Consider the following 21934-nt stretch of genomic DNA (forward strand, 5'->3'; position numbering starts at 1 on the left):
TGCATTCTGCTTATTTTGGCCAGTACATGGTTTGAAGTTGTCCTGATGAAAATGCAGGGACATCCCTGGAAAAGACGGTGCTGGATGGCAGTATATGCTGCTCCAAAATGTTTACATATCTATCTGCATTAATGGGTGTTCTCACAGATGTGTGAGTTACCCATGCCATGGGCACTGACACACCCCTGGCCCATACAGACACTGGCTTTTGGACATAATGCTGATAACAGCTTGGATGGTCCCTTTCCTCTTTGGCCCGGCGAACAATGGATGTGTTTTTCAAAAACTATTTGAAATGTGGACTCATTGGACCAAAAAACACAGTTCCACTGTTCTACTGTCCATCTCAGATGATACAGAGCCCAGAGAAGTCGGCAGCGCTTCTGACAGTGTTGATGTAGGGCTTCTGCTTTGAATAGTGGGGGGTGAAATGACCAAAATCCTTCCAATTTGTCTTTGGGGAACAACATCTCGAACGATCGTTGAAGGACTAGGCTGTTTTTGAAGGCTCCTTATATACGATGACACAATTGCCTCACCTGTTTAACATCTCCTGTTATTTTAACTCATCAAATTGTTATTAGTCTTAAATTGCCCCTGACTCAACTTTTTTTGGAGCGTGTTGGAATAATCTGATTTGAAATGATTGTACATTAAAAAAAATTCACAAGGTTAAACATCATATCATGTGTAGTTGTAGTGCTTTAAATATAGCAAAGGGTGAATATAATTTACAAATCACTTTTTGTTTTATTAGCATTTTCATACTGTCCCAACTTTTTTAGAATCGGAGTCGTCCAAGAGAAAATGTTGCGATACTCACATTGCAAGTTCTATAAGTGAAGAGAGTAAGAGGGTAAAATGTTGTAATGTCTGGATAATGGAAGACTTCTCAAACTGAACAGTAATTACAGACCCACAAGCAAGACAAGTATCCTTTTAAAAAACACACATTTCTATATAAAATATGTCTCTTTCTTATAAAAAAAACTGTCAACACCATCAACAATACAATGTAATATACTTGCCTGCAACCCTGATGGTGAAGGAAACAGTTAGTGTCTAGTTCAAGCAGTTTTACATAAATCTTAACATTGCATCAATGGTGCAATTCAGTACATGTAAAGTGGCTCTTCAAATGAAATCTCTGTTGGACTAATACATGAGTAAAGTTGTGTGTGCATGCATATATATATATATATATATATATATATATATATATATATATATATATATATATATATATACACACGTATATAAACCGTCTGTGTCAATACGTTGTCATAACAGGTGTCAAAAATAGACAATTTACAACAGCTGTTTGTAAGTGTCATAAATGGATAGCGTTAATCCTCAGCATTGACCTCACTGAAGTAGCCCACTAATTAGTAAACTTGCCAGGCACATACAAAAACAAAAATAATAATAATAATACTGTCAGTACTAGTACTAAGTACCTAGCCCCTTAGAGGACAGGGTGGGATTTTTTTTCTAAATTAGTTTTGCATTCCCTCGCAATATGACTGATTATCCTCGCAATAGTATGTATTCCCTTGCAACAGTTTTGTGTGCCCTTTCACAATAAATTTACCATGGTTTTACTACAGTAACCATACTAGAAGAAACCATAGTAATAATACAGGAAAACCAAAACTATGGTAATAAAAATAATAATTTTGTGGTTACTATGGTTTTTACTACATATACTGTAGTGAAACCATGGTTTCAGCCACATAAAAAAGAAGAAGAAAAAAAAAGAGTTAGCCTGAAGTCATGGTTACTGCAACATTACTATTGTTAAACCATGATTTCTGCCAAAAACTATGGTTACTGCATTTTACAATTTTACTATAGCAAAACCATGATTCAGAATTAAAGGCAAAACTATTTCAGAAAAAAAAAAACATCCCACCCTGTCCTCTCAGGGGCTCTGTCCTAAAGAATATATGGGTACAGAATATTCACTTTCGCAATATTTCAACAACAATTCTGTCAAACAGATAAAAAGGCAACTCGCTCTCACAAAATGTAAGTCTCTAAAACAAAATACATTTTGTAGCTGTATATGAGGCAGTATTACAGAGTATTGTTGCAATATTAGGTGGTAAGATCTCTGGTAGCCTGATCCAAGATAGGAAAAAAAAATGCACTGGTTTTCAGGTAGAAGCATCAAAATGTCTGTCAGAGGTAGAACTCTATTAATATGCTTGCATAAAAGTTTGGAGAATACCACGGTGATATCATGTCCTTCTTTTAAAATATGTCATCCACTGTGACTAAATATGTAGCTGGTAGTTGGGCAATCGCAGGTCCAAAGCCGTGGGGGAAGTGTTCCCTTGAATTGCGGGTGGAGTGCGCAATGTCTCCCCCTACAGGCGGCACAAAGCACTGCATCCTCTTAAAGGGGGAAACATGTAGCTTTTGTCTCACTCTACCGGCGATGTTTATGAGTTGCTACTAAGACGCCGGCGTAACAGGGAGGCAGGTTTTGTCCCTGTGTCCTCCTGATCGCTCTCACAGTCCCTCTGATTGGAAAACAACAGAAATATAAAGGAATTTATACTGCATACAGATAGTGTTTACAGTAGTATATGAAACCATTAAGTTAAATTAGACTGAACTGAAGAAATATTGTGGTTCAGAACAGCTTTATTTTTTTTTTGTAGTTCTGAAGCCAGTATCTGGCATATATTGTCTGTCACCACATAAAATAATTTCCCCAGTTTGTTAAATCAAGCAAAAAATGTGTTATTAAAGCTGTACAGTTGTCTAAATCATAATTTTAGCAGGAACTTGTTACGTCTGGTTATGGATTTAAACAGCACTTTATCTTTCAGGTATCCTTGCGCATATCATGTGAAAGTAACTGATATTTCCAATTGAGTTCACACAAAATCCATTCTCCAGTGATTTAATCCATGTCTTTTGAAGCGATATGATAGGTGTGGGTGAGAAACAGATCAATATTGAAGTCCTTTGTTAATATAAATTCTCCTTCTTGCCCAGTGGGTGACGATATCCATGTAGAATGTGAATTGCCAAAAACAAAAGAAGAATATGAAAATGAATGTGAAGATATATAGTAAAAAAGGACTAAAATATCTGTTTCTCACCCTACTCTATAGCTTCTGAAGACATGGATTAAACCACTGGAGTCATATAGATTACTTTTATGCTGCATTTATGTGCTTTTTTGACCTTCAATGTTCTGGCCACAATTCACTTGCATTGGACCTACAGAGCTGAGATATAGTTCTAAAAATCTTCCTTGTGTTCAGCAGATGAAAGAAAGTCATACACATCTGGGATGGCATGAGGGTGAGTAAATTAATTTTGGGTGAACTATCCCTTTACATTTTTGTGACAGCTGTGGAATGGATATACATTTTAACATACACCGATCAGCCACAATATTAAAACCACTAATATTGTGTAGATTGTGCCCTCGTGTCACCAAAACAGCTCCAACCCGCATCTTAGAATAGCATTATGATATGATAATGATCTTCTCACCACAATTACACAGTGCGGTTATTTACTCAAACCAGGTCAAACCAGCCCGTCAGGCACCAACATTCATCCCACGGTCCAAATCACTGATATCATATTTTCCCCCCATACTGATGGTTGATGGCTCCTGACTCGTATCTGCATGATTTTATGCACTGCACTGCACTGCTGCCAAATGATTGGCTGATTAGATAATCACTAAAGGCCAGTGGTGGCTCAGTGGTTAAGGCTCTGGGTTACTGACCGAAAGGTCGGGGGTTCAAGCCCCAGCACCCCAAGATACCACTGTTGGGCCCTTGAGCAAGGCCCTTGACCCTATCTGCTCCAGGGGCGCTGTTTCAAGGCTGACCCTGCGCTCCGAGTGACCCCAGCTTAGTTGGGATATGCAAAAACAACCTGTACTCTGCACAATGACAATAAAGTTGAATCTTAATCTTAATCACATGGATTATTGTTGGTACCAGATGGGCTGGTTTGAGTATTTCTGTAACTGCTGATCTCTTTGGGATTTTCACACATAACATTCTCTAGAATTTACTCATAATGGTGCCAAAAACAAAAAACATCCAGTGAGCGCCAGTTCTGCAGATGTAAAGGCGTTGTTTAAGAGAGTGGCCATCAGAGAATGGCCAGACTGGTTTGAACTGACAAAGTCTATGAGATAACTTCTCTTTACAATTGTGGTGAGAAGAATGCTAGAATGCTATTCTGAGAAGCAGGTTGGCGCTGTTTTGGTGGCACGAGGGTTACCTACACAATATTAAGCAGGTGGTTTTAATGTTGTGGCTGATTGGTGTAAAGTACAAGGTTATTAAGCAATGTTTTCCCACTAAGTTGCAACACGAATAATGTTAACAGCTTGTTTTTCCACTGTGATGCCTTGCTCCATAGACTTCCATTGTAATTTCATAGCTGTTGGCAATTTTTGCATTTTTGTTTAGAGATTCAGAGAGTTACAATTCTCTACGTAACCAACAGCAGACATCAAATGTTCTTAAAAAAGCAACTTTTATCAAAGTAATTATATCATGAAATGCTCTGTACTTTAAGCTAGTTTCTTTTCAGGTAAAATATATTCCTACCAGTTCTTGTTGTTCGGTACCACGGGCCTTACACAGTAACTGAAGTCGAGAAAATCGATTACATGCCGAAACCATGTTAAAGGACATCTAAATTGAGAGGCGAGAAGATAAACAAGATTTGCACAATTATTTGATTGAATATTTACACAATTCACAGAGTTAAAGACAAACTGAGAACAAGAGACAAGCTAACAAAAGTGAACCAAGTGTTGCTAATGGACAGCAGGTGTCTCCATTTACTCATCTGTTTGCTTCAGAAAGTGAGTAATCGCTGTTGAGGTAATGTTAGCAACCGGTTAGTACACTTACAATACATTGTGCAAACAAGTAGCTGACACTTAATGTAAAAATGTACTGAATGCAGAATTAAAAGTAAAATATAAAGAAAGATGCAAAACTGGTTTAATCTGGTATTTAATCTAGTTAAGTTTATAAAAGGAGGGGCTTATCTAGTTGATTGAGGGAGAAAGCCAGAGCACAACGCTAGACAGTCACAGACAGAGAAAGATGGGAGTAGCTTTAGGTCTATAGTATTAAGTGTTCATACACTTAAGCCAAAAGCAAGTTAACCTGACCATGCCGACACAACCCACAGTGGCAACAGTTAACACACAAACACCAACCTTCCATTTCCTCCTCGCATTGAACTGCTTAAAGTTCTTCATGTTGATGGAGGAGCGGTTCCTCTTGGCAATTTGAGTTCTATTGAGAGGCTAAAAGAGAGATGAAGGCAGAAAACAATTACTAAGATGATCTCATTGAGAACACACAAATAGCCAAATAATTAGTTTATGTGTGTCACCTTAATCCAGGGGTGAACGAGGCATTCATCTGCTGTCATCCTTTCACTAGATACATGCACAAAAGTATATTCAATTAAGTTGCATGGAGATATATAACCCACAAAAATAGTTCTTTATACAGATGCTAGATGAATCATGCAGAGTTAAACATTCAAATGGCTGTTTGAAACTGAAATACATTTAGCATGATTCAACAAGAGTCTACAGAGCAAACTGTACGCATGAAAGCAATCATATTTTCTACAAAAAAAACTACAAAAACAAATTCCCCCATAATAAATCCATTATAAGTGCTCTTGGGAGTTTGATTTCAAACTTTTTGGAAACTATGAAATGCAGAAAACATGCTTCCAAAAGTTTCTTGGACTTGGGAGACTTTCCTTTTATTTCCTCAATGTACAGTCCAGGTTACACAAATATATTGTATCCAATACTTGTTACCTTTGATCTTTAACTAGTAGTTTCAGGATGAAGTCTTTGGCCATGGTGCTGGTTTGACTGAAGTAATGAGGCTCAAACTCGTAGTTCATTGCCACAATGTTCCTCAGAGTCTCTTCATCGGTCTCCCCTTGGAACGGGGATAGGCCGCTCAAACTGATGGCATAAATATAAATGAATATCAAATGTTTTACTTGGAAGCAAATATTTTGTTGCCTGGAGAACTGCATATATGAGCCCTTGGTAAACAAGGGCAGTTTAAATATCTCCTACTGTTGAATACAACATAAAATGGAAAGAAATATAATTACCATTACTGATGTACCACTTTTACACAATTATTTTTGTGATTACACAATGTGAAAAGATATTAATGCTTCAGAAAGAGTCTTCCGTTTTATTAAGAGTAAAAAAAAATAAAAGGAAAGGAAAGGAAAGAAAAAACTAAAGCATAAGGCCAGTAAAATGGTGTTGGGTATCTGCTCAATATCTCTTGGAATACATTCATGGCATACTTAAACTCATCCCATGGGGCCTAACTCATAAACTTGAGAAAGAACATTGCTTGTCAAAGGGAGGTTTTGTTGCTGAGGTCATTTACGGCCCAGTTTAAATCTGAATATCTGGAGCAGGACTTTCGGTTAGGGAGTAGCTCTTAAAGGATTTGCCTTTCAGGGGTTTGATCTCATGGTGAGAGGAGCAAAGAGAGAATACTTACAGGATGTAAGTTATGACACCAATGCTCCTGAAAAAAAAAGCATAAGAATCACTATCACTCTTCATACACAACTTTTGTGAAGTCACTTTTTGACCAATAAATTCACATGATATTTCCAGTCGTTTATGGCAATTGCTGAGGTGGATTCTGGATTTCCCTTTGTATGTCAGGTATTAATATTTTGCATTAATACATTTGAACAATTGTGCTCATTAGAGTACAAATGTATCCAATAAGAGATCCTTAAAGGACAGACTGACTGATGTTATTATACTCCACAAACACTCTCATGAAGAGTGATATCTAGCTGGGGAAATAATTTGCATAACTAGAAAAATAATGCCACCTATAGCAATTTCCATGATTTTTCAAGACTTTACAATTTTGTATGCATTATACAGTACAGGCTCGGAAATCACACGTTCTCTTAGTTGATAGATAAAAGATTTGACTGAGACTTTTTTAGTTTTAAGATTTATGCATTTCAATTTCATATGAATTGTGTTATCTTTAACAAAATTTTATTAATAATGCTTAAAATATTTAGGTTTTAAAATGTGATTTAATTAAAGAATACAACATTTTGTTATGAAATTGAAATGCGTGAATCTTAAAATTATTTATTTGAGTAAATAAGAGGAAAAATGCACACTCTTCTTCAACAGGTTCCCAATCAAGGCAAAACGCATTAAATCAAACTGAAGAAGTAGATCCGCACACCTTTATATTATTCCTTTTGTTGATTAAAAACAACAGTCACGTTTCCATCTAAATGATCTTTGCCAGGCGGATAATTTAGCTTGAAACATAGCTGTTTTTTTTTTATTAATAAAAGCGAATAATATAAAAGAGTGCGGCTCTAGTTCTTTTAAATTATGACATAGAAATTAAGGCATTTATTTGGCAGACATTTGTATTCATAGCAACATATTCAATGTATATGTTTTTCAGTTTATGTTTTCTTGGAATCAAACTCAGGATCATATGCACTTCCAGTTACAGGAGCTACAGGAATACGATGTAATGAATGTAAACTGAACATGTATAATGCTTACCACACATGAGTAGTTTTCACACTTCAGACATTAGCAATTGTATTTTTAAAAGTTGCTATAGTTAAATAGTAATTGTAAGTCACAATAGATTGCACTCTGATGATGATGTCAAGCATATTATAAAGTGCAAAGGGGTTTCTCCATCCATCCATCCATCGTCAACCGCTTATCCTGTGTACAGGGTCGCGGGGGGCTGGAGCCTATCCCAGCTAACATTGGGCGAAAGGCGGGGGACACCCTGGACAGGTCGCCAGTCCATCGCAAAGGGGTTTCTATATTTCACAAATACATACACATACTGGGACATGTGCAAAGACTTATACAAGCACCCGGCAATGGCAGTAGATGAAGAGTCAGGCCTCAGCATGCCTCAACTCCTGTATGCACTTTAACACATTTATTTTGCATGCGTGTATGTGTGCATCTGTGTTACTAATTTTAATCAGGTATGACTTACCACATATCTGCAGCTGTACCAAGGGGCTCGTAGTTGATGATCTCAGGGGCTAAGATTGAAAGAAATAAAGGAAGCATTTTAAAGGAATAGTTCACCCAAAATGAACATTCTGTCATAATTAACTCACCCTCATGTTATTCCAAACATCCTTGGAACACAAAAGGAAAAGTTTGGCAGAATGTTAACTTCCCCATTCACTTTCATTGTATGGAAAACAATTTTATCCTTCTTAAAGGGATAGTTCACCCACAAATGTCAAATATCTCATCATTTGTCACCCTCATGCCATTGTGTGTGACGTTCTTTCTTTAGCAGAACACAAACAAAGGTTTTTAGAAGAATATCTCAGCTCTGTAGGTCCATGTAATGCATGTGAATGGTGATCAGACATTTGTAGCTCCAAAAAACACATAAAAGAAACATAGAAGCAATCCACAAGACTCCAGTGGTTAAATCCATATCTACAGAAGAGGTATAATAGGTGTAAGTGAGAAACAGATACAATTTTAAGAAGTTTTTCGCTTTCGCTTTACATATGAAAGTCACATGTGGTGCCAGCTTAGTTTCATTTTCACATCTGTCAGTGAGAGTTAAAGTGGAGATTCAGAGTAAAAAAGAATTTGGAATTGTCCATTTTTAATGAACTATCCCTTTAAGTCTAGCAAAGATTACATTTAAAGTCTGCCAAGCTAACTCTACTGCTGGTTCCAATAAATCAGAATTCCCATTTAAATGCATTAATCAAAGTTCTGGACAACCTTGGCCCAAACTTTTTTGAGATTTCAAACGGTCAAATTTACACCACATAGTGCATTCTTTTAGACCAGCTCCTATTTTTCATGTCCTTTATGACCCATTATGCTCTGTTCAGCACAGTTTCATATGAACAATGCATCAGTTTAAGCTGACTCAAATTCAGCAAGATGTTTTGTTGGTGTAATGCTGCTGACTAGCAAACAGGCTGCCTCCTCTGCAATGAGATGAAGCCACTCTCTGTTATTGTTAATTGTTTTCTGTTCTTAGCAGATGGTCTCTAACCAAAATCATTAAAGGATAGATCACTTAAAAATTAAACAAATCTGTAATTTACTCACCCTCAAGGCCAAACCCATATGACTTTCTCTCTTCAGTGCAAGAGTGGTTTTCCAGAATATACAGACCATTATTTTCAGTATAACCAAAGCATACAATGACTGGGGGCTGTCAAGCTCCAAAAAGACCAACAAAGCATAACAAAAGTAGTCCATATGATTCTAGAGCTATATTCTGAAGCCATTCAGAAGTGTTGTGTGATGATCAGGCCAAAATGTAAGTAAATATTACAGAAAATCACAACCACATCTCTCAAATCTTATTTATGTTCAACATGAAAAATCTCTCCACTTATGAAAGAAAGTCATACAAGTATTGGGCATTTTGGCAGCTTTGAGAAATTGGTTCAGCTACAAGTCGGGGTAACTCAGGAACAAGTTACTAAGATCACAATTCAGCCTATCACTGTATGTCCTTAGAAAAGCACTTAACACCTAGTTGTTCCAGAAGGTCTGTGCTCATTGATACGTGAAGTAGGCCACTTTGGGAAAAGCGTCTGCTTAATATCAGCAAACTGCTTTTGACTGCTTTGTCCGGAGACTGCAAGTACACATCTTTTTTTTGTTTTATTAAAAGTTTTTATAAAGTTTTATAAAAAAAAAAAAAAATTATGTTAAAATTTGCATGAAAGTATAGGGGAAAGATATACATTATCTTAGGTCCTGTAATTGGTCTCAAGTTGTTCACCATTCTTTATCACCCCTTTGCCTTTGCTAGTTAAAGGAATATCCCAGGTTCACAAGTTAAGCTCAAATGACAGCATTTGTGGCATAATGTTTTGACTTGTCCCTCCTTTTCATACAAAAAGCAAGAATTAAGGTGACAGTGAGGCACTTACAATGGAAGTCAAAGGGGGGGGGGGGGCAATACATTTTTGAATGCTACAATACTCACTGTTTCAAAAGTTTTGCCACAAGCCATAAACAATATATGTGTTAACATGATTTAAATGTGATAAAATCACTTACTAACTTGTCTGTATAAAGTTACAGCCAATTTCACAACTCTGTTGCCATGACGATGCTGACAACAAACTCAAAACCCTAAAATGACTGTAAAAATGACAATTTAAACAACTTTACAACTCAAATAATACATTATTTTTAACAGAAGAATGTAATGTGTTGCTTTTATAAAATTATAAACCTTTCTGCATTTAAACCCTCCAAAATTGGCCCCAATCACTTCCATTGCAGTAGCCCCCAACATAACCTCGATTTTCTTTTTTTTTATATATATATCTTTTTAGAGAAAAGGAGGGACGAGTCAAAATACATTTTTGTGGTAATCAACATTATGACACAAGTGTTGATTGAGCTAACTTGTATTGGAGGTAAAGTTCACATTAAGGGCTTATTAGTTAGTTTGTAACTTAAGTGCTTAATTTGGTTGCACACCTGTTCTTAAGGCAAGATTTAACTAGTAGGTCGTAAACTCTCCATAAAGTAATGCGTAGTCACATAATATGAGGTTTACCTGTATTGATCCAAATAAAAACCCTTCAAATTTGTACACAGAAGTGTTAAAAAGCCACGAATATAAGTTTTATCTCGCTACGGTTAATGTTCAAACCTTGTCTGCTCGTGTAACTGTCAGTTGTAATAAATTATATCCCCATTAAAATATGATACGTAATAAAAGTAGATTTAATAAATAGTATGTAAATAAATACCCTGTGTAAATAACAATATATAGGAACTGCATCTAAAATAAATAAGGGGTGGTAAATAAATGCTAATATAACAGGCTGGAAAAATAGACATTTATTCATTTTAATATCTTATATATTTCGTATAAGCTGACACCGGACGACGCACACTGAAAACTGCACCGTTTGAACTGTTTCATGCTGAAGAGCCACTTAAAAGAAAGATTTTTTTTCTTTCTCTTGTAAATGTAAACGAGTGTAAATGCCAACATCATAATATATGTCAAAACGATAAATGACTATCACGTAAAACATGAGTACATACTTGTGTGTGTGTGGCTGTGCGCGCTGCACGGATATGGATTTCTGCGAGCGTGCATCAGATTTGTGTTTTTGGTTAAACTGCGTTGCTTTTACAAGAGTTGATTGGATGGGTTACTGCGTTGCATTTATTTTTTCCAGGATTATCAATCTAAATGAATGCACTGACAAATAAAGTAAATTGAGCTTTTACTGGGACACAGCAGATTTATACTGGAGCACTTGCCCCAGTAAAAGGAGTAAAAGGATTGGTGGTGTTGTAGTGGTCTAAGCACATAACTGGTAATCTGGTAATCAGATGTCCCTGTAATAAGGGCTCTGTAAGTCGCTTTGGATAAAAGCGTCTGCCAAATGCATAAATGTAAATGTAAAAGGGGTCTAGTGACGTGCCTGATCAGCACCTTGCAATAGTTATTTCTAGTTATTTCTGTTCCTGTTCACAGGACGTGACAGCCTACCACTAAAAATTGCTAAAGGCAAGGAAATAACACCCGACCAGGTGTAGAATCGGCCACAGACTCGAGCAGATGCCTAAAACAGGAGACAGAGAAACTCAGGCCACAAAGTGTTGAAGAAGAAATGCTGAACTAACAGACACAAATTCACGCATAAACACCCACTGATTTGCCTCCAAGACTTAGCATTGCTCTTTAAAGCCACAAGAGTGTAATTTCTGTGGCATTAGCATTACCAAATGGAATAGAGTGCAAAACTCTTGTTTCGGAATTAAAAATCCCTTTCATTTTTTCCCCATAGACAAATGGACTTTTAACGATAACTTATAAACCTTTAAAGACAGACCTATCATACGTTCCAAGGCTGTTCATCAATAGTATGTGCTTCTGTTGAAGCCATCATTCTGCCTTATTTCAACTTCATTGTTTAAAAACCATGTTTAATAGTGGAATTCCTGTTGAACATCTACATTAGCCATGGTCCAGCAGAGAAAGCTTCACCAATCAGAGAACCGAGGACAAATAAGCCCGTGAAATGAGCCCTGGAGCGACCGACAACTCCAGTAATGCACTGTCAATGAGGCAAACGAGTCAGTCTCACTTCACCCTAAAGCTACTTATATATTTGTACATATCAGAATATTTGACCATAAATGTAAAATATATTGTTTCTATACTTCGCAATGCTTCATGGGATTGCAGTTCATGCTCTCATGAAAGAAGGCATGTAAACAGTCTTGTACCTTTGTCTTTTTGTCTGATTTTTAAATAATTATTTGCCTCGAGTTTGTAATGTTGTGATTCACCTCAGAGTTGGTTGGATTTGTTCATGGCTTAAAACTATTTTATGGATTATTTTATGAAAAGGCTATGCAAAAAAACTAACGAAAAAAGTGGGTGGGCACTTTTGTGCTCTATTATAAAAATAATCACTGTTTTCAAACAGATTACATAAAACTCCCCCATCTCCCATTGGTTGTACAAACAGATAATCCTGCCCAGGGCTGGACTGGTAATCTGGCATACTGGGCATTTTCCCGGTGGGCCGACGCACTTTGGGGCCAGTCGTGGCAGACTGGCCATTGGGTGAACAGAGCTGGCCGGTGGGTCGGCTGTGAAATGTGCAGATTGGGCCGCGACAAGCAAACATTAGCCGCCGTGTTACGCAGAACGGACCACAAAACGGCAATGCGATATACAGAAAAGGACAGCGAACACCCAATACAGTTAATGCAATACAGTTTTTGACCATCGTTCCTTATATTATTGTTATTATATCAAGAAAAGTTTATTCCTGCTTGAAAATTCGACTTAAAGAGGAATCAGAAGGAATATTATGGCTTGGAGGAGTTTGTCATTTCAAACTTGTTGCTTTCATATGGATGGAAAATAGTCTTGCTTGAATTATACAGAGTGCCATTATAATAAGACTGCATCACTCACCAATGTACTGGGGGGTTCCACCCAAGCTCTTGTACACTTCCCCTTGAATGAATCGATGGGCCATGCCGAAATCAATGATTTTGATGTCTGGATTGGGAGCGAGCTTGTCTGACAACATGATGTTCTCCGGCTGAAGAACAACATAAATGATGAGAACGTGTGAAATATCTGTGGAAATATTTCGATTTGGTCTTGTATAATAGTGTATATTCATTTAAATGCTGGTCATATTGAAACATAGTCATATGTCATAGTCATATTGAAACATTCTTGGGAATTATGTTGTGGGAATACTTCAGGAAGTGACTTATTAACGTTGGTCAGAGGTGGCAGCCTGACATTTTGTGAGAAAAGTACACAGTCTACTTCCTCACTAAAACCTTCATAGGAGGTAGCCAGATAACAACATGTAGAGTAAAAATGTAGAGTAACTTTTAAAAGAATTTTTTTTTTCAGCTGTTGGTTTCACCTCAAAACAATTCTGACCAAAGACCTTTTAGTCTTGTTTAGTTTGATGCTTGCAAACAAAAAAACCCTCTGTCCTACCTTCAGGTCAAAGTGACAGACGTTTTTTTTGTGCATGTAGCTTACGCCTTCCAGAATCTGTTTCAAGAACTCAATGGCATCTGTCTCAGTGAGGTTTTCCTTCGCAGCGATGAAATCGAAGAGTTCGCCACCCTTTATGCTGTAGACAAAAATACAACGTGGACCAGACAGAAGAATAAGCCATACATGAACAAAGAGCAGTAGTGATTTAATGAGGAATGCATTCTTTTTTAAAGGGATAGTTCACCCAAAAATTACAATTCTTTCTCCATTTACTTGTAAATAATGAGACATCTTTCAATATATATATATATATATATATATATATATATATATATATATATATATATATATATATATATTATACACACACACACACACACACACACAAAACTAGCCCACTTCTGCTTTAACTGAGACCATTCTACTCCTCTTCTCATACAATATCTCTCAAAACTTTTACTTATGTGTGTTTCCTCTACCCTTTTTTCATTTCTTCTTACACACTTACAGCTCAACAATGAGGACCACCTCTGCCCTGCTCTCGAAAACATCTTTGAGGGCCATGATGCTCTGATGTTGGAGGCCCTGGAGGATCTCCACCTCCTTCTCCACACTCTTCCTCTCCAGGCCCAGCCTGCTTCCTGCACCGCGTTTCAGTTTCAGGAACTTCCCTGCCCAGAGAACACCAGTGGATCGCTCCCGAACCTCGCGCACCTGCCCAAAGTGACCACTGGGGCGGCGATAGATAGCATGAATGGAGAATAGTGTAAAGTTAAGGTAAGAACTTTAAACCAACAAACTGAGAAAATGAAAAAAAAAAAAAACCTGTATAAACCCCGTCCATTTTATTGGCCGATTTTATGAAGTAAACAAAATGCTTAGTTGCATTTTAGGCTTTACACATATATATACTCACTCACTGGCCACTTTATTTGGTACACCTGTACATCTACTTATTCATGTGATTATCTAGTAAGCCAATCATGTGGCAGCAGTGTAATGAATAAAATCATGCAAATATGGGTCAGTAGCTTTACTGTACATCAAAGAGCTATGGTATCACTGTTTGATACCATCATTGTACGACAGAACCTCCACAGTACAATTTTGTAAGAAAATAATAATTATTTATATAAAAAAATAAATGTATACATTTTTTAAATCTCTTTACCTTCCCAAAACATCTCCAATCTCATAAAGGTCTTCAACATTTTCCAGCTTGAAGACAGCCATGGTGTCCTCTCTGTCTCTGTCTCTCCCCAACTCTCTCTCACCAATGTCCTCTGTCCACAAATGTTTCAAAGCAAGCTAGTGTATAGTGCTCATTCTGGGTTTAGAATTAGTTCCACACCTGCAACACAGAAGATGGTAGAATTTAGTGGGCATCTCCAATTGGCCTTTGTAAACTATGTTCCCTAAAAAACATCCAAATTTGAAGAAAACTTTAATTTCAGCACTGAACTTTCCTTGCATCACCATTTCGAATTATAACTATTTTATGACTTTCTAAAAACTGCTGTGGCAGCAAATGTTTTCCCACAAACAAAGCTAGTTTAGTACAAAACAATTGACTAAATTAGCAGGGAACAGAAAAGGAGGGATCTGGAAACCATCTGAGTTGCCAAAGGAACAACATCTGGAATCTAAATTCCCCTGATATCCCCAAAACTACAACCATGTGAAAGAATGTCGCATTTTAAGATCTAGCAAGTAAACAAGCAAATCCTTTAAACTCCAGCCAAGTTTGGACAGACTTCATCACATGATGACATACTGTGAGAAACTGCCAAATCCTCTCATAGTAACATTTGTACATTCTTGAATAATGAGAACATTTCTCAGATTCAGTTGTAGTTCTGTCATTTATTTTGAATGATTAAAACAACTTACTAGGAAAAGAGTGGGGAGGGAGAAAATAAATGAGAAGTTGGGTGGAGATTCTAAGAAACACCAAAGAGAGGTTATTTATGGAGTGTGAATGATCCAGTCCCATTTGAAGTTTACAGGTAAACGGCACGTGACATTTGGGTTTTCTAGTTTAAGGCATCTAGGCATATAACAACATTCAACCTTAATAATCACATTCTTTTCGGACCATAAACCAACAAATCATCTGTAAACAAATTAATCCACCCACCCATCCATTTATCTTTCCAACTGAAATGATTAATTTCAGCTGAGAATGTGGTATAACTTGAAACGGAAGGGTTTTACACTGCAAGCTAATATTTCACATTGTATCAATGCAGGATTTCTTTGTTAAAGTGATTAAGCAACACAATGTAAACGTTGTGCGCGTGAAGGACTTGAAACAGACATGAAAATGGCAGTTTATCAGATTTGCATACAAACATGACAAATCTTTTCTGTCTGCAGGTAAATGTCTCCCCAATTCCCAATACATTTTTTTGAGTGTGGGGCAAATGGCTAATTTTGGGCTTGGTTTTGCAGACCAGGTTGCTTATTTCTCTTGTGAACATTATTAACCATTCTTTTATTTTGTTCTAATCGGTTACCATTTGTAGAGCAGGCTGCAGAACTTCTGAAACTGGAATGCAAAAACGTTTTTTTTGCTCAAAAAGAACCAAAATGAAAAACATTTCGTTTTTAGTCCCTGGTTTAAAATGGAGAAAGAGCAAGAAAGGGATTATCTTTTGAAAACGTTATTTTACACAACATCATCACAAATGCAATCAAACATTTGTATATAGAACACACACACAAACACACACACACACACAAATGTTGTGTTTCCATGTTTTATGGGGACTTTCCATAGACATAATGGTTTTTATACTGTACAAACTTTATATTCTAGCCCCTAAACCCAACCCTACCCCTAAACCTAACCCTCACAGAAAACCTTCTGCATTTTTACATTTTCAAAAAACATTATTTAGTATGATTTATAAGCTGTTTTCCTCATGGGGACCGACAAAATGTCCCCACAAGGTCAAAAATTTCGGGTTTTACTATCCTTATGGGGACATTTGGTCCCCACAAAGTGATAAATACACGCACACACACACACACACACACACACACACACACACACACACACACACACACACACACACACACACACACACACACACACACACACAATCACAACTCACAAGCTCATATGCATCTTTTGAATCTATCTTACTCCGTAGTAGTACCAACCGAAGGGTTAGAAAATAGGTTGGACTGTCAAAATGTGTTTAGAGTGCATGTCAATTGAGTTTGAGGGAATGGAATGAACATGGAAAGCCTGCATTGATCAACAATTATTTTCCAAAAGACCACCCCACCCATCTCACTTCAGCTTCCTACAGTAACATACCAGAAAAAGAAGCCACAGAGCAGAACAATAGTGTTCACTCAACAGCAAAAACTCCCCTTTTGCTTCAATGGAGCAACAGCCACTCAGCTGTGTCAAATTACAGACTCAGATCTAGTGAAACTAGGTGGAACAATCCGTTTCAGCATGCATTTTGATTCGTTGTGCATGCTAATATACTGCTGGAACTAATCTTCTTATCTCACATCAGCTATTTTCTTGAGTAAACTTAACTGAGTCAAATGTGTCTGACAGCCTCGGGTTTGGGTGTGTGAAATTTCAGAAGTGTCTGACTACATTCCTTTCTATCTAGCATGAAAGATTAAACATCAAGAACAATTCTTAAACCTCAGCCTGCCTGGACCTAGGAACATATTCCCAACATTCCTAAACCCAAATTAATGTTAATTAATTAAGCTTAATTAGGATCATTGTCCGCAGAGTTTCAGGATTTCCTCTGCAACATCATACAGATTAGAAAAACAACAACAACAACAACAAAAATGGACAAGGAGAAATGAATGGAGTAAAGCAATACAAATCTGAAGCAGCGCTGTTCTTTTATCTACCAAATGAGCTTTCAGGAAAACCCACCAAGCAAACAAGAGTGACCCACATGATGTCTCAATTTTACATTATGCAAAGTTGTTAAATAATACAAACAATGGATAATGTACCATTTCAACCCTTTTTTCCCCAACTTTTTTTGTATTTCAATATTTATTTGAATTGTTCAGTTTTGGCTGGTTCTAATTGCTATTAGGATGCAGGATAACTAAACACTAAGGCCAACAAGTAACCCGCCTAACCAAAGTCAATGGTTCATGGTCTACTATCACACTACAACAATCACACCCTATTTCCTGAAAATGTATTTAGGACAATGTGTTGACCAGTGCAATGTGAATGTCTCATCTTGTGCTAAACTACAGGATATAATTACACATCTAATCAGTAACACATTGTAGCTTTCAGTTCTTCAGATCAGAGTGCTTTAAACAAACATGGACAAACAAACATTGCATTTCTTGTTGTATGAAAGATTTTTATTTGGAAGGAAGTTTAGATCTGCCCACCCTAAAGGCCCGGGTCATTATCTAACCAGACCCACGGGAGTTAAATCATCCAGGAGATAACTACAAAAAAAAATCACAACCACCAATTTGGCCATTTCATTGCAAAGTTTGTAAAATTAGGGACAGACACGGTCAACTACAAGTCTTGAAACTTACAGCAAAGTACACTGACAAGGAACCTCAATGATCTTTCTCATCCCACTGGCAAATAAAGCAGTAAAGAATGTGTGTATACTCAAAAATAAAATAAATAAATAAATACAAATTATATATATATATATATATATATATATATATATATATATATATATATATATATATATATATATATATATATATATATATTATAGACTACTTTTTTAATTTACACATTTCAATTTCATAACAAAATTCCTTCAAATTATCTTTAACATAAATAAATTAAACCGATAGTTCACCCAAAAATGAAAATGCTCTCATCATTTACTCACCCTCATGCCATCCCAGATGTGTGTGACTTTCTTTCTTCAGTAAAACGTAAATTAAGAATTTTAGAAAACTTTCTCAGCTCTGTCACAGATTTTTTTATATAACTTTCTGGCGATCACACGGAATTTCTCTTTTGTATCTTAGGTCCAATCCTTTCAATTCATATTTTTAAACAAGCATAGTTTTGATTTCTAAGCAAAAAGAAAAAAAAAAGTGTCCTGCATGGCCCACAGGAGGTTTCTGCTTGTATGCCTGCTTGAGGAAGACACGTTTGAATCTGAGCGACTCGCTGTCAGATAATGAGGGGGAATAAACGTGCAGGATTTAAAACACAAGTATAACTGGATGAAGAAATTATTACCATCCCAAATTAAGAATGGTAGAGTCAGTTGTGCTGCACGATATCGCAGATTAACTTGCGGTGAAATAATTTTCATGCACTTACCCGAGTTTATAAAGATGTAAGGAGCAGAAAATATGATTCTGGTATGTGTGTGTTTCGTTTAAACCCTTAACACTTACTTAGTTTAATCATTTTAAACCAGGACTTGCACTGCACATACATAACTAATACTGGCTTTATATTCATGATGTTAGCCAGAGGGAAACTGGTCCCACAGTGAGCCTAGTTTCTCCCAAGATTATTTTTCTCCATTAACCAACATCTCATGGAGTTTTGCCACAGTCGCCTACAGCTTGCTCATTGGGTTATAAATACAATTATTATATAATGACTTATTTTTAAACACAATTTAAAATCATAATTAATCAAACAACACATTAATCACTCGAAGACTCTAAGATATTACAGTTTTTATTAATGTATGATTTTCTGTAAAGCTGCTTTGAAACAATGTGTGTTGTGAAAAGCGCTATATAAATAAAGATGACGACATGTGTGAGAGACTCGAATGCTCCAATCTCTCTATCATGTTTTATCTTTGGCACTTTGCACATATAGGAGTGGTGGTGGCGTAGTGGCTGAAAGCACAGGGCTGGTAATCAGAAGGTCGCTGGTTCGATCCCCACGGCCACCACCATTGTGTCCTTGAGCAAGGCACTTAACTCCAGGTTGTTCCAGGGGGATTGTCCCTGTAATAAGTGCACTGTAAGTCGCTTTGGATAAAAGCGTCTGCCAAATGCATAAATGTAAATGTAAATATAACTTTTTATTTTAGCGAACAGTTTGTTTAGATTTTCATTTGTTTCATGTTGAATAACAGAATGTCACTTCTTGATACAATTTTCTCGATGCACTGTAAATATTGTTGAACACAATATAACTTGATTTTGATACATTAATCTTATGGTTGTCACAATGCCTCTGCCACATTATCATTATCAAGTTTATTGCATATAGCATTGCCCCTCCGTATCATGCAGCCACTGTCAGTTCTAAAACAAAAAAGTCTGGGTAATATTTAATACGGTGAGGCAAAGAAATAGGAAATGAGTCATGTTATATTAAGAAATAATGTTATTTTGCCAATATAACCAGACTGATTGACCGCATTTTCTTAATACCTACATTTCGAATATTAGCCTGATAATATGTCCCCTACCAACTTTCAAAGCAAACCGACGCCCTTGGAGTAAATGATGAGAGAATTTTCATTTTTGGGTGAACTATCCCTTTAATAAAACTGACAGTTATTCAAGTTTCATCAATATACATTTTTCTAAAGATTACTGAATTCCATTTCATGGAATCTTGTCATGAAATTGAAATGCTTGAATCTTAAAAACAGGGTTAAGTATTTTTAAAGTGTTGTAAAATCACTGGAAAATGGATTTGAGTGATTTAGTGCTTTTATAAAATGGCAGAAAAAGCAATATGATAAAGACACCAATTTTTAATAAGCAGTTCAATGTATTATTATTAATAATAATCTGAATAAACAAAGGAATACAGAGCATTTTTCAAACTTGTGTAGCAAAGTAACATAAAGGAACTTGGTGCATTAATACATCATGTGCTGTGACAGGTGTGCGTTTATAGTCATTTATAGTCACGCTGCTCATCCAATCAGAATTCAGGGTACGAAGTTTTCGTTTTTTGTTTGCTTTAAGCGTAAATTTAAAACAAAATATTATATATATATATATATATATATATATATATATATATATATATATATATATATATATAAAGAAAACGCTTTTTTTTTTTTTGCAGAACATGTTTTATTTGCATGCTCAATAGTAAATACCACACCGATATAACAAATATTAGCATGTCAAATATCTCTGGTCATCCAACACTGAAAGCGATTGAAACCTGCGTGTGGAAACTTGTTTCGTGCCTTATTCTGGCGCGTCGTGTCTATTTAGTGTTCCACCACAAGCGCACTTTACGCACCTACATTAACAACTCCGAAAAGCCTTGACGATCACCTCGACACAACGATGCAATGTTGAAAGGAAGGTCCATTTCCTTATAGTACAACTTCTCCCATGCACTGCCATATGGCCAAATAAGCGTTTTACTGTCATATAGTGTATTCCATGTGAAATGTATGTATGTATGTATGTATGTATGTGATTTGTTTATGTAACGTACCTGGCAGGGAGGAACAGCCGGTCTATTGCCGCTCTTAGCCGTCATGAAGCCTGCGTTATGTCTGCTGTCGGGTGATGTTTCCTCTGGTCCTCCGCTCGCTGCGGACGCGCACTTGCTGTAATCAGGAAACGCTGGTTTTGACCATGCCAGTGCAGTGCACGCCTCCTGTGAACAAGAAGAGTGGGGGCTGGATGTATCACAGGTATCTCTGCATGTTTGAGAGATTCACGCTGGAATGATTCATTCCTGCAGCAAAAAATAAAGGAGAAACGTGGCTTTGGGAGCATTTGTGAAGATGACAATTACATTGCAGACAAAGTGTGAGAGTAGACAGGTCAAATTGGTAGACAGCAGTTTTTAAGCCTATCTTAACCAGCACAATTTTGAAAACAGGCTTTTATGAATCAGATGGAACGCATTGACAGAACGTGACAGAAAACGCATGGAAATGACGAATAAATTCAGTCTGTAGCGTACCATCGAATTTTAACATCAATTCTAATGTATTAACGCCACCTAGTGGATATATTGTGTAACTGTCCTGTTAGTCATTTTAATGCCATGTTGTGCCAAAACCATACATGAAACTATTGTGATATCACTATATATATATGTGTGTGTGTATGTATGTATGTATGTATGTATTTATATATATAATTATAATGATAATAATTTTAATGATAATAATAATAAAAAACAACAACAGTTTAAAAAAACTTAAAAATGCTACTCAAAGACATGAAATTCAAGATCCAATGTGAACATTTGTTATTTAAAATAGTATTAATGTGATATAACTACATATATTTCTTTTTACTTATGACCATAACCACCATAGACATTGAGGGGACATTTGAGGGGGTTGATTATAAAATTATTACATTTGGTCCCCGCCAATCCTGAATATGTGCTTTAATCTTTGCTTAGAGGACATTAT

The 21934-nt window shown here is 36.5% G+C and overlaps 1 protein-coding gene across 1 annotated transcript; it reads right to left on the reverse strand.

Annotated features, from left to right (window-relative positions):
* Nucleotides 1-1193: 1193 nt before the first annotated feature.
* LOC127650210 (death-associated protein kinase 2-like) lies at nucleotides 1194-21175 on the reverse strand. Its single transcript, XM_052135477.1, has 12 exons — nucleotides 20998-21175; nucleotides 14743-14922; nucleotides 14080-14301; nucleotides 13569-13707; nucleotides 13023-13152; nucleotides 8064-8112; nucleotides 6552-6578; nucleotides 5837-5989; nucleotides 5395-5440; nucleotides 5216-5305; nucleotides 4593-4679; nucleotides 1194-2525 (listed from the first exon to the last, which is right to left on the reverse strand). Exons 2-12 carry the CDS (start codon nucleotides 14802-14804, stop codon nucleotides 2445-2447), a joined length of 1086 nt encoding a protein of 361 aa, XP_051991437.1. The 5' UTR covers nucleotides 14805-14922; nucleotides 20998-21175; the 3' UTR covers nucleotides 1194-2444.
* Between the last annotated feature and the right edge of the window lie 759 nt (nucleotides 21176-21934).

The sequence above is a fragment of the Xyrauchen texanus genome, chromosome 10 (genome assembly GCF_025860055.1).
Source record: "Xyrauchen texanus isolate HMW12.3.18 chromosome 10, RBS_HiC_50CHRs, whole genome shotgun sequence".
NCBI lineage: Eukaryota > Metazoa > Chordata > Actinopteri > Cypriniformes > Catostomidae > Xyrauchen > Xyrauchen texanus.